Below are 14,060 nucleotides of genomic sequence, written 5' to 3'. Positions count from 1 at the left end.
TTATAGCTTCTAATATTCACATGCAGGATCGATAAGTTACCACTGGACTGATTAATACCTTTAGACAAATGAAACTGATTTAAATTTTCATATTAAAAAATGCTAACATTCCTGTTACTCCACTAACTCTTCTAAAAACTCTATTGTGAAAAAAAATTAAATTTATATAAAAAAATAAATAATAACAAACAAGAATAAGAAAAAATAAAGAGGACTTAAACTGTTTGATAGCGAATGAGCTGCCTATCCCACCCACAACAATAGAAAAACTACCAAATATCCCACTACTTTTTTATTATTTGAATGTAACATTTATCTAAGCCTGGCTTAAGATTTTACCCTATTATTTTATATGTATTTCATTTTGTAAAGTTAGAAATAAAATCATAGCTATACTAAAAATTAAAACATGTTTATGTTTAGAGAAGTTTAGAAAATTACTAATAAAATAAAGAATCCCAAGATTTATTAAGAATCCCAAGATTTATTAATCGTTCAGTAAAAACACTGATTCTAACTTACAGACGTTGCGCTCAAAATAAAAATAATGTTCCATAGTGAAAGGAATGATTAGGTATTTTACATTATTGGGAATAACATAAGGTAGGCCCACCCTAATTCTAATATCTATAACTGACTTATAGATTTCAAATCTTGCATGAGGCATCATTTCTAGAAGAGGTACAATGAGTTCAATAATGGTACATGTCACTCCATGTGATTTGACTGAGTGTCAGAGAAAATTTCTACATTCATCTGACAGGTAACCATGATGGCAATGGAAAAATAGTAGAATAAATCAATCTGTACACAAACAGTATGCTCTTAAGAGATTTTAACATATTAACACGTGCAACCCAACTATCCCAATTTACACACATCATTTTATAGTGATTTGGTATGTAGACTTTTTATTTAAACACATATATGAAACACTATAAATGAACAAAAATGTGAATGTAACAAGTGGTGAGATATTATCTCAAGAATGATTTTTACCTATAGACTTGAAACTGTCATTCAAATTTCATTTGTATACAGACAAGAATGAGTTGAGGCTGCATGTCCAATTTTGGAATTTGGCTGAGCATTGTTAATGCCTATCACTCAATAGTCAATTGAGTGATACAGCAATAGGCCAGTAGACACAATTTCTCTAAGTTTGTCTGTCGTTCTATATGGCAATAATAAAATGAGCTATTAACTTGAAATTTTGTATTGAACTTCAGTGAAGCCTGTAACATTACATGTGATGTAGTGTACTTTTACACTGTAATAGCTAACTTAAGAAATTACTAACCTTAAATTCTTCTCTTTCTTCAACATTATTTTCGAAATCAAGCATATTTACAATAACCAACAGCCCAACATTTTTTGGGTTTTTAATTTTATAGGAATTTTTATCCTCCTCTTCCCTTAAGTTGTATTTGTTCGGAAGAAATTCATTGATCTTCTTAACTGTCTCTTCAATTCTTTCTACTATATCTGACAAATTCATTCTTTTCAAATATTTTGTTACAACGTTTACATTAACTCCATTGTCAATGGTAATGGCACTTTGAGTCAACCAGAACAAAACATGAAGTTCCATGTTTGCTATATCATAAGATATAGTAATATCATTGTCAAACTTTTTCTCTGTTCTTACAAAATTGATAAGTTGTATGGCTTGTTCTCCAATTAAGCAATCACACAACTTAAAAAGCATTTTCTTTGCTCTGTTTAGATGCAAAGTCTCATTACTTTTGGGTTGAAACTGTTCATTTATTTCATTTCTACTATATCCAAGTTTCTCCAAAATCCTGTAATTCTGTATCACAGCGAGAGCTTCCACCAACTCCATTCTCCAGTTACTGGTCTGGTTATTATTCTGGTATCGAGCCCAACTTGACAATCTATTGTCATTTACAAAATTTCTCACACCGTTGACTTGGTAGTTCTTTACCATGGACAGTATCTCCTGTAGAGCAAAATTACTGTCAAACAGCAAAAATATAAGAGAAATCATGTCATTGAAATCAATATCCATTTCAATTTTTGAAACAGTTTCAAATGTTATTTTTGAATGTGGAGGAAACAAGTAAGTAGTATCCTGATGAAACTGATAATTTGCAGTAGTTTCAGGATATGAGGGAACACTAGGTGGCTCATAAATCTTATATTTACCGGATTTTAAGATTTTGATATCACCTGTGTCCATACCACTATCACTATCACTATCACTATTACTGTCACTGTCTGAAGAAGAGGATTCTGACTGTTCATTAATGTTATATTTTCCGGGCATTTCATTTCCATAAAAATTTAAAACTGTGGTTGGTAACCCAGTGCTGTTTCCCATATTCATTCTCTGAAACAATAAATACAAACAAATAAGATTTACAAAAGAAAAAATGTATTTTTATAAAACTGAAATAGGCCTATTTATTTTGATGACCTGAGTAAAACTGAGCTTTTTGGAACATATGTAAGTTGTTTTTATCAAATAACAGATTTTAATCAAATGTGTAACTTAACCCTTTGCACTCGGATGGGCCATTTAGGTGGCCGACGTCGTTTCTGTGCCAGCTCTATATTGATTCATGACCGTTCGTCTTCTCAGGTCGGGTAGGCCACTATAGTGGCAGCCGCCATTGTTGTATTCAGATCGGAGCAGTTTGTATTGGTTTTGTCTGTGAGGTCGGATGGGCCACTCTGGTGACCACTAGTGATTTCCCTACGCGCTAAGTAGGGCCACTCTGGTGGCCATTCAACATATTTATTTATTTCTTTTTTTTAAACAATATCCAGTTACTATGGTAACAAAGGTATATTTTGGAACTTTTGAAGAACAGTTGGGAACACTGATTATATTTATAATTTCTTCCGTTTACGAAAAAAAAACTTTTAAACACATGATGTCGACGGCCATGCCATTACTTCACTGCTTGTTGCTTACTACTTCGTTCCTGCATCTGTTATGTGTTTATTCAGCTGTTTTGAGTGATTACTGTGACTATTTGAAAAGTGTGATTTAAGTACCTAGTTTACCTTTAGTAATACCTTATTTTTTACATCATATAAAGGTAGGGTAATCTAAAATTGTACTATATTACCGAAGACATTACACCACATGTATAACCTTAGTATCTTGGTTATATGGTTAGGTTTTTAGCAAATGAGGCTGTCTATGTGTTGTTATTAATATCAAAATGACTAACAAAAATGTTTATGTAGACAAATCTGACGATATTAGAGAATTGCTTGATGAGTATATTTCTAATAGCGATTCTAATCATGAAAGCGATGTTGATTCTAACATTGGAGAACAATTTGATGAATTCAGACGAAGTGAAATAGATCAAATAAATGATACTTTGCCGGAAAGCCCAATTGATCAGGATCCAGATAATGTTTATCTAGATGGGCCCGATTATGAAATAGAACATGAAGACCCCTTTGATATTGAAAATGTAAATGAACACGGCAGTGAGAACAACAATGTAAATGGACCTGATTCTACTAACGAAGATGGAGATTTAAATGAAAACGAAGGTGAAATAGATGATGCAGGTTGGAGGGAATGGAATGACTATGATGTGGGGTTTGAAAAATTTAGATTTGTACTCAACAATGGCTTTAAACCACCTCAAGGCCAAACCCCTCAAACTGAACTTGATTTTTTTAACATTATTTCTTACAGATGAACTAATTAATGAACTTGTTAATGAAACCAACCGGTACGCCACAGAAAAAATTCAAAAAAATACCCCATTGCGGAAAAAATCAACTTGGTGGAACTGGGCAGAAGTGACAAATAAAGAAATGAAGGCCTTTTTCGGGGTACTAATTAACATGGGACTAAATCCTAAGCCAGAATTGGATGACTATTTTTCTTCTAATATTGTAGATTACCAGCCTTTTTTTATGAACACTTTTTCTAAAGAAAGGTTTAAACAGATTTTTTGGAACCTTCATGTACATCCTCCCCATAGTAGTGGTCCCATAAGAGGAACCCTAACACGCTCTGGAAAAGTGCGAAAAGTAGTGCAATATTTGGATAAAATGTATAGAAAATATTATGTTCCACAGCACAAGATCAGCGTGGATGAGAGTACCGTTGCCTTTAAAGGCAGAGTACATTTTAAAGTTAACAAGGATAAACCCATAAAATGGGGTATAAAGATTTTTGTTATCGCAGAAGCAAGCACCGGCTATATTTGTGGCCTAGAACCTTACTTAGGTAAGACAACTACAGAAACTCTGATTAGGCCAGATTTGCTTGTAACAAGCAGAATAGTGCTGCACTTGGTGAAGAAACTGGAAGACGATTACGGCAGTGTACAAGGCTTTCATATTTTTACAGATCGCTATTACACCAGTGTAGAACTGGCATCTGCACTTCATCAAATGAAAGTACACTTGACAGGTACAATAATGCGTAATCGCAAAGGGTTACCCACAAAAATCAGATCTTCTAAAAAAACACAGAAAAGTAAACTAAAAAAAGGAGATATGAAAGTATACAGAAAGGAAAATAAATTTTCTATTGTACACTGGAAAGACACAAATGACGTGACTGTTCTTAGCACTTTGTATGATGCCTCTGTACAAACAGTTAGACGTGTCAAGAAAGGGGGAGCCGTTGTCAGTGTAAATAAACCAAAGTCTGTTTGTAAATATAATGAATCGATGGGTGGTGTCGACCTGACAGACCATTATATTTCAAGTTACCCATTCATCCGCAAGTCACTAAAATGGTGGAGGAAGGTTTTTTTTTGGTTGTTTGAAACAGCCATTGTAAATGCTTACATTCTGTTCACAAAGAATAGACCAGAAAATGCCAAAGTCCGACAAAGAGTTTTCAGGAAAAATCTGGTAAAGCAATTAGTGGGGGACAAACAAAATAAAAACAAATGAAGCAGGCCACCCAGCATTGAACAAGAAGAACGTTTGAATGGCAAGCTTCATGTATTGATGCCTCTTGAAGGTAAAAAATTGAAGGACTGTATTGTTTGCAGTGGACGAGGTGAAGGTTCGTCAAGGAAACGAACAAAATTAATATGTGATACTTGTGAGAGTAAACCAGGACTTTGTGTTGGACTTTGTTTTCAAAAATATCATACAGAAAAAGACTTCAAAAATTAGTTTGTGTCAACAACAACAAAAAATTATATGTATTTTGTATGTATTACATAATTTTTTGCATTTTCAATGTTTTTTATTAATATTAATTAATACTAATATTGTATTATATTCCAAAGAAAATCAGAAAACTAAAAAAATAGATACCTTAAGTTGTTAAATGAATTAAAACAATGTAATTTAAATTTATTATTGGCCTTTTAATTATTAAAAACCCAAGGTGATTCACAATTGTATTAGATAAGCAAAAATACGTTCCGACCTGGCAAAGCACAATGGGAGTTTACTAACCGAGCAGAGAGCAAAGCGGCCATTGCCACAATAGTGGCCGTGCCGACTGCACAGGACAATGAGGTTAGTTCATCAATCGAGCTGCCACGGAAACAGCTGTGGGCAGTAAGTAAAGTGGCCCATCCAACTTGAGAGGACAATCATTAAAACACCCATCCGATGGCAAAGGGTTAACCCTTTCTCTGCCAGACAACTTGGTTACTACCTAAACCACCACTGCCAGACCTTTCAGCATGGGCATATACTCAAACTTATTTGCTGTTATTAACAATATTCTTATTTAGTTTTACCATATACATACAGTATTGTAAACTCCATTCAATACAAATCAAAGATTATAATTTCACAATATTATTCGGAGCAAATAAAAATAAAATTTGTAAATATCTTCAAAAAAAAGCTGTTTTTATTAATATCTATGACATATTACAAATTTACTATTCAAGACAATCAACAAAACCACACTGTTAACTACTGTTTACCAAGTAATTACCTTAGGAAACTATAATATTAGCTAAACTATACTATTATTCTTAAACTTGAAAAATAATTCTTAATATGATACGGATTTAGAGAATGTTTAAAATTTGTAACATTTTTGTACAAGAGTATATACAATGAACACATGCAGATGTTCCCGCTAACAACTATATTACCTGATAAAAATAAGTTGTGCATGGATTATTACTTTAAATCGTGTTGTACGTATAGTGCACTTCATTCTGAACACAAATAACAATCAATTTTATAATTTTAATTAATTATTTTACAAACATCTGTAAAAACGAATACTGGCAGTTTACACATAAGGTAGATACGGTGGGAAGAGTTGATTCAATATGTTGAGTTTAGCTCCATTAACCTTCTACTTAGTGCTGAACTCAGCATTTGTATTGAAAACCCTTCCCACAATAGCTAAGTAATTACAGAAAACTCAGTTTCTCCACCACAGTTTGAGATCATGTTTAAAACAGCGTAGTGCACTTAATTGTACACCTCATAAAACAATGAGAATACCTACTCATCTAGATTGCACTTGATTTAGTAGTTTAGGTTTCTCTAATGTTGAAACGATGCAAAAAGTTTGTTATGAACTTCATCGCTATTTTTTTTTATCTCTTCAGACACATGTTGATTCCAGATTCTAGGAGCCAAGTCTGAGACAGTTTGACCCTGCATTAATGGAAAGCGAAATGGAGCTGAATTTAACATTCGAGTGGCAGTTTAGGCGTTGATTAACGATATCCAGTTTTAGGAATATTTTGCAGTCAATAATAACAATTATCTTTTTTATTTGCCATAATAATATACATTATTGATTAAGTCATGATATATAGCTGATTAATAATAGCTTTGTAGTTATAGTTTGTAATAATAGCTAAGTGAAAAAGTTAATTAGACGATACTCAATTAGGAGCCTATATTACACAATTGTAGTGGAAAGAATCAAGAATTTTATTGCCATTAACATTAACAACTTTATATTAAATAAGCAAAGTTAACTTATTATTCTAATTTACAAACACTTATTTGATTTTTTAAATTTAAAATTAAAAACAAAAAACAGTTTGTTATACCGCTGGTGACATTTAAACATTGGTTCTACAATTTCATTGGGAGGAGTTCAGTCACCCGCCCTACAGCCCCGACTTGGCACCGCCTGACTACCACTTGTTCCTGCACATGAAGCGCAAGCTAGGGGGCCAAGTCTTTGAAATCAATGAAGTGAAAAATCCCGTGGAGTTGTCCTAACATTTTTCTCACACTCTTAAAATGTCATTAAATTTCTTCAATGAACCATCACCATTTGTACACAAAACTTACGATTTACAATTAATGGATTTACATCCATTGCAATAATTTAATGGATAACAAATTAATATGTTGAAAAGAACTCTATCTACAATACAGTTTTATAATCGCATACGTACAGAGCTTGAATAATCTTTGATGTCTTCAAAACTGCTATTTGAACCAAAAAAATTGAAAACTGTGCTAGGAAATCGATAATCATTCCTAAAGCTCATTTCTGAAACAAAACAAAATAATACGTACTTTTTTGTGATAAGCAAATTAATTCTTTGTTTATTAATTTTGCCATTAGCAAATATGATGATTTGAAAGGACAGTAGGATTTCGGACATTTCTCATTATTATATATACTGTAAAGTAAACTAACCCTTTTGTAACTCCATGCATAAGGTATGGGTGTAGGTGGGAAATTAAACGGAAAGTTTAGGGATCTGGATCTGTGGATGAAAGAATCCTCTTGTCCATAGAATTGGGAGATATATGCTGATCTCATCTATAGAAACTCATTTAATGCTTAGTGACTTTAGTAATAAATATTGAGTTATTTTGCATGTAAATGTTACACAATACATTATACAATTAGAATATAAACAATATAATTTTTCTTACATTTTTATATTTATTTTAAACTCCAGTTTATTCTTTACAATGTAGTAAAATTTGATGTGGTACGGCATGTGGACTTTCTTGGAAATATTAAAGGAATAAAGCAAAGTTGTCCAAGAATGGAAAAAAATGTTGAGATGAAGTTAGTGATAAGATTTTTATTATACCACTGAGTTCATCTCTAATATTTTCCATTCTCACGCAACTTTGCTTTATTCCTTTAATATTTTTCATAACTTATAGGCCTAATGTTTGTATGTGTTTTTGTGAAGAGGATGTTTTAAAACCACTTTTTTAAATGGTTAATCATTCCTATTCAGAAGGAAACATGAATAATTCAGAAAATTTCCTTTTTTTCTTCTTAGTTTTAGTTATGTAATCATTTAATTACCATTTCCTGCCTGTGTGTTTGATCCTTATGATTCCTTTATTAATTATGAGATTATCACTGTGTACATTTAACTAATTATTTTATTTCAAACATGATTCTTACTATGATTATAGATAGTTAGAGATTATAGTCTCATATTTGACATATTATAGTCTCATATTTGAGATACGAATATTAGGTATCGATGATTATACTAATCAATACAAAAAACTGGCTTATACTCAACCCGAAATAGAAGATGATGGTAGAATTTACCATCAATTACTTTGTTTTCTTTGTGTATATACTATGTATTTGCAATACTAAAATCCATCTGTAACATAATTAAAAACTTCATTTTGTAATATATTTCAGGCATATTAAAATAAACTAAGCTTGCAGAGTAATAACAGACTTTCTCCACTAAAATGTATGGTCCTAATAACAGATTACAATAATTTATGAATACTATCTGTGGTTCTAAAACATTATCACTTGTCTCCCAAAACCCAATTACTTTAATACCAAGTACAGAATTGATAAGAAAATTGAATAACAATGAGCCTACAGAGCAATTTAATAACTCTATGATTTGTCAACTTACAAGAAATTAACTTATAGTCTAATTTAATTTAACCTGAAAATTTACTCCACAGTATTAAATCAATCTTCAGTTCAGTTGACTACAGTATTACAAAAATATTAAGATTCTTGAAACTTCTACGATATTTGTCTCCTGTACCGTTGGTTAGTCTTGATGTTCAGCTCATACATGGCCAATTACACGATCTGTTGCTGGGTTAGTGCCATATTCAGCAACATAGTTATTTATAATTCACAGTTCATAAGTACATTACTTCACACACCCTAATCACTACTTGTTATTGGTGTTACTACTATTATTTATGAATGAAATCACATAATCTCAGCTATCAACTAGGACAAAATCTTATCAGCTTTCATTTCACCTCAGTTCAGTTTTCCCGTCTACTTCTAGTCCTACTGTACGTACTCCACTCAGTGATGGGAGAATCGAATACAGAATCGAATAGTGTTCGAATACAGCCAGAGTATTCACATATTCGAATTCATCAAAATGAATTCGAATACTTTTGAAATGAATACAATTTCTCTGGAAGAATTAAATTCAAACCTGGAGTATTCGTTTATTTTGACAAATAGTATTCAAATAAAATATTCAAGAGCTGTATTCGTATTCATATGAGGTTTAAAATGAATACATATATGGAGACTTTGAACAGAATAATTTAGGGGATATTCATAATTTGAAAAAATAATTACAAATTTTAATACTTGAAAAAATGTATAATTGTATAATCATTAAATTTAAAAATACATATTATTTAAGAGTTACAGTTGTAAGCAATAAAGACAAATATGAATGTTTATTTCATATTGTTGTGTAAAAACAAAATATTATTGAGGTTTTCTGGCTTCAGTCTATTTCTACGGTAATTAGTGACAAGACCTGCTGTGGAAAATAGTCTTTCAGACGGAACTGAAGTAGCAGGTAAACAAAGATATTTCTTTTGAAGTTCGTATATCATGGGTATGACTTGTTTATACGAGGCACCAAAATCCAAAGGCACAAAAAGCAAAAGTATTCGAATACATATTCGAATACAGGGGTGTATTCGAATTCACTGTATTCGATTTTTTTAAGTATTCGATTCTCCCACCACAGTGTCCAAACAAACTCCAAACATCTATAGTAATAGTGGTTTAGTGAATAGTGATGGGAAAATCGAATATAGAATCGAAACGTATTCGAATACCGCCAGAATACCTCAAAGTGAGTACGAACACTTTTAAAATGAATACAATTTCTCTGGAAGAACCGAATTCAAACTAACAGTATTCATACGTTTGGACTAATAGTATTCAAATAAATAAGAGCTGTATTCGTATTTATATACATGTATTCATTAGAGTGGTTTAGACGAATATTTGTACATACCTGGACTATCGATGAATAATTAAGGAAAGATTCATAATTTAGAATAAGTAATGAAACACTTTCAAGCTTGACAAAATGTATAGTTGTACGAATATTGAATTAATAAATACATTTGTAAGCAATAAAGACAAAAATTATTGATTACTAGCGGGCCCGGCGCGCTTTGCTGCGCATTTCAATAATTTTTTGCAAAAGTTGCCCGCGGCTTCGCACGCAATTTCCCGTTGAAAAACAGTACACTATATTCACTTATTCTTTTTCTATCACATTCTAAACATTGCTGAGATAATTGATAGTCGTTCCATCGTGAGCCTCTTGGGCGTATTATGAAGGTATGTACCATATTCCTGCCTCTATCTAGCTGTTACCCACGGCTTCGCACGCAAATCTTAAGAACCGAAGTCCTTATATTACTTAGTAAATTTTTTTTTTTTACTATAATAAATTTTAGATTAAATTAGTTATATCTCCGATGCCACGATTGAGCTTGCTTTGTTGTCTCGATCGAGAGAATATGTACACACGGAGTTTTGAGAACCATACTTCTGTCAAAAAAAACAACTAAGGTTGATTTTATAACATTCTTTATATTTGTAGCCAACGTAAGATAGTAATTATGATGATATCTGCATTACTCTTCTGATCAAGCATGAGCATGGTTTATATTAAATAAATATTGCAGTTAAAGGTGAATTTTTACGTCAAATTTGAATTGTATTATCTGGATAGTAAAGTCTATGTTTAACAGTGATTGCAAAAACAGTTTAAACAAAATTTGTCGTTTCTCTTAAGCTTACTCTATGCTTTAAAACTATAAGTGTAATATATGTTTACAAAGAACAGCTGATTAAAAATTTGAAAAGACGTTAACATATGTTTGCTGCAATGCATTTCTTATGGGTATTTCTGTAACCAGTGGGGCGGAATCCTGAATCGGGAAAGGGATGGGCATAGCTTATAAACCTTCTCCGTGGAAAAATACATATACGTACAAATTTTCATCATGATCGGTCCAATAGTTCACGATTCCATAAAGGACAAACATGCAAACATTCATTTATATATATATATAGATTTCGTGTTGTTGTGTAAAAACAAAATGTTATTGATGTGTTTGGCTACAATCTATTTCTACGACCATTGGTGGCAAAACCTGCAGTAGGCAATAATCTATCAGGCGATACTGAAATAGCAGGTAAACAAATATATATTTTCTGAAGTTCATAAATCATGGGTGACATGTTTGTAGGAGGCACAAAAAAACAAAGGATATTCCCACATTTTTGACAGGCCATTTACAAATAACCAAGAAACAATGAATTACGGGAGGGAAGTAACAATTCTGGACTTATCTGTTAGAAGTTCTCAACATAGATAAAATATTCGAATACTTGTACTCAAATACATATTCGAATAAAAGGGTGCTTTTGAATACACCGTATTCGATTCTCTTAAGTATTCGATTCTCACATCACTACTATATGAGTAGCCCAGTTACAAACCTGGCCAAGTACATATTGCAAAATCGTTTAGGAGAGGTTCAAAACTGTTTTATATCAAAATAGTCCTAACGGATGTGTGATTTTTTTATTTGGTTCAATGTAGACTTCTTATACCATTTCAATTTTAACGTTACTTAAATTGTTATTATTTTTTAGTTATTTTAAGTTTAAAATAAGGACCTGGCCGGCTTTTCACTAATGTTTGGAGTTGGCCGTCTTCGTAACAAACCCAGTTTAAGGTGGTCGTTTTTATAGCTAACTCTAATAATTTTAGTATAAAAGGTTTAAGAGCTAGGTTTATTTGGACTATTTGTAATATCATCCGGTTTTAATAAAAGCAGTTATTTAAATAAAAAATGTATTAAAATACAAAACGTGTTAAAATTTTTTAAGCAAAAACAAAATCTCTTCTTGAGTTGGCATAATAAAAAGTGAACAAAGCTTTTTCCTTGGTAACGGTATACTTTGATGAAGGTAGCTATGACTTTTTGTTGGTAATAACTTTAAAATGATACCATTACTAATAACAATAACGTTCGCTAATGTATTGTTAGTACAATAATAAAAATAAGTTTAATAATGTTAGAAATTCAGTTTCATGTTATTCATTCCAAAAAGGTCTAAAAACTTCGAAATTAGCTTCATTTACACATTCACACTCATCGTAGTCATAAACACAGCCAAAGACTTTCGGCACCATCCTGTTTTCGTCTAATATTTCTTTGTACCATTTCAAACCTTCGGGTTCACTCCACTCATTTCCATAGTGTGCCTTAAGTAGATTTTCAACATCAGAAGGTTCTGATGGGTTGACTTTGACTTTCTCATTGATATCCGTTTCGTTTTTTTTTTTGTGACCGTTTGAGGATGTGCAAGTATCAATCTGTCCCCCTCTGTATACTAATGGTTATAGTCTCGAATTAATTATCTAACCGAGAGATCACGGGTTCAAATCCCGGGGAGGTCCAATCATGTACTTTGTCTTTGATATAAAAAAACCAATGCATTCGAATCCGGCATAGCTGACGAAAAAAAGCAAACTTCAGGCGAAATTTTGTGCCTTCAATGAGATTTAAAAAAAGTATCAATCTGGTATTGCATCTCTCCTTGGGCTGTTAATGCCCGTTTTGGATATCTTGCTTAGTGAAAACTAGTCTTCGGACACAAGAAATCTTTAAATGAAGGTCCTTAGTATCTTTCATTGCATTTCTTTGTTTTTGCCCTCCTGTCCATGATTTCTCAATCTTTGCCCAGTTGTTTGACAACTCCGAAGGCCGCAAGAGCTTCATGAGTCTTTTACATCCGTAATCGTGCCCTTCTTGTTGATAATTCTTTAGATCAAGCCAAAAATACGACCACTTGGCTTAAATGAGTGTCCAGTTATTGGATAAACAACTTCTATTCGTTTTATGTGTTCAGGGCTGCGACTTAACCAAACAATGCACATAGTCATCTGCATAGTATTTTTGTTTTGTCCTAAGCATCCATCTGCAACAAATCGGTAGTGTTGATGCCATCGAAGCATTTTTTCAGGATTTCTACATGTTTCCTGGATTGTTCCGGTGGAGTTTCTTGTACATTAACTTTTATAATTATTCATAACTCATTATTCAATTAAATTAATTTTATAGAAAAATGTAATGATCACAACAAGGATATCTGCCGCAAAGGTGCACAAATAATAACAAACCCTAGTCATGTGACTCGTTCGTGCTCTTTTATTGACTGACATGGATTTGGCTATGTTTGCAAGACAGCTCCTGTAGAGCTGGTAAAAGTTTGTAAGGAAGTCGAACGTTCAAATACATTTTTAGCATTGTTTTGGCCGTTTATGTGTAATATACTACTACTATTATTACTTTAAATAAATGGTTAAACTTAATTTGTATTCTGATTATAGTTAGAAATAACAAATAACTCAGTATGATATAAATGTGAACTTTAATGATGATAAATTAATTGACATACAAGTTTGAATTTTGAAACAAGATGGAGGATACAATAATGGTAAATTATTTATTACAATTCTTAATTTTTAGGGCAGGATGGTCATGCTGGCTTAATGAAATAGAAATATTGGGTTTTTTTTAATAAAAGATATTGTAATTTTGAAAAATAATAGTTGTTAAATTTTAATTATATTAATTTTGAATTATTAGCCAAATCGAATGTTCCTGGGTTTTATGTTCTTCCAATGAATCACTATTAAACTTAAAAGGAATTTTCTCACCCAATTTAGGCAGTTATTTCCCGTAATTGGTAACTTATTTATACAATAAAAATTTCGCGTCACAACACTTAAAAAGTAATACTTTTCTTTTATTACCATTTATATCAAAATTAGAATTGAAATCTCTACCTACAACTATATTAAAAC

The 14,060-nt window shown here is 31.9% G+C and overlaps 1 protein-coding gene across 7 annotated transcripts in view; it reads right to left on the bottom strand.

The window, feature by feature from the left end:
* LOC124359822 (caspase-8-like) overlaps positions 1 to 9,212 on the bottom strand; it is a 40,893-nt gene extending 31,681 nt beyond the window's left edge. The window contains exons 1-3 of one of the 7 annotated variants that reach the window (XM_046812879.1): positions 8,808 to 9,212; positions 7,347 to 7,444; positions 1,301 to 2,350 (exon numbers count right to left, since the gene is read on the bottom strand). In XM_046812879.1, coding sequence (XP_046668835.1) covers positions 1,301 to 2,350; positions 7,347 to 7,442 — 1,146 coding nt within the window. In that variant the 5' untranslated portion in view covers positions 7,443 to 7,444; positions 8,808 to 9,212. The remainder of the gene's footprint in view (positions 1 to 1,300; positions 2,351 to 7,346; positions 7,445 to 8,807) is intronic. The other 6 variants (XM_046812878.1, XM_046812880.1, XM_046812881.1 and 3 more) reach the window with 6 other exon arrangements.
* Between the last annotated feature and the right edge of the window lie 4,848 nt (positions 9,213 to 14,060).

Source organism: Homalodisca vitripennis, chromosome 4 (genome assembly GCF_021130785.1).
Source record: "Homalodisca vitripennis isolate AUS2020 chromosome 4, UT_GWSS_2.1, whole genome shotgun sequence".
Lineage (NCBI taxonomy): Eukaryota > Metazoa > Arthropoda > Insecta > Hemiptera > Cicadellidae > Homalodisca > Homalodisca vitripennis.
Note: the sequence above shows the minus strand (reverse complement) of the source record. Positions and strands in the feature narration are given on the sequence as shown.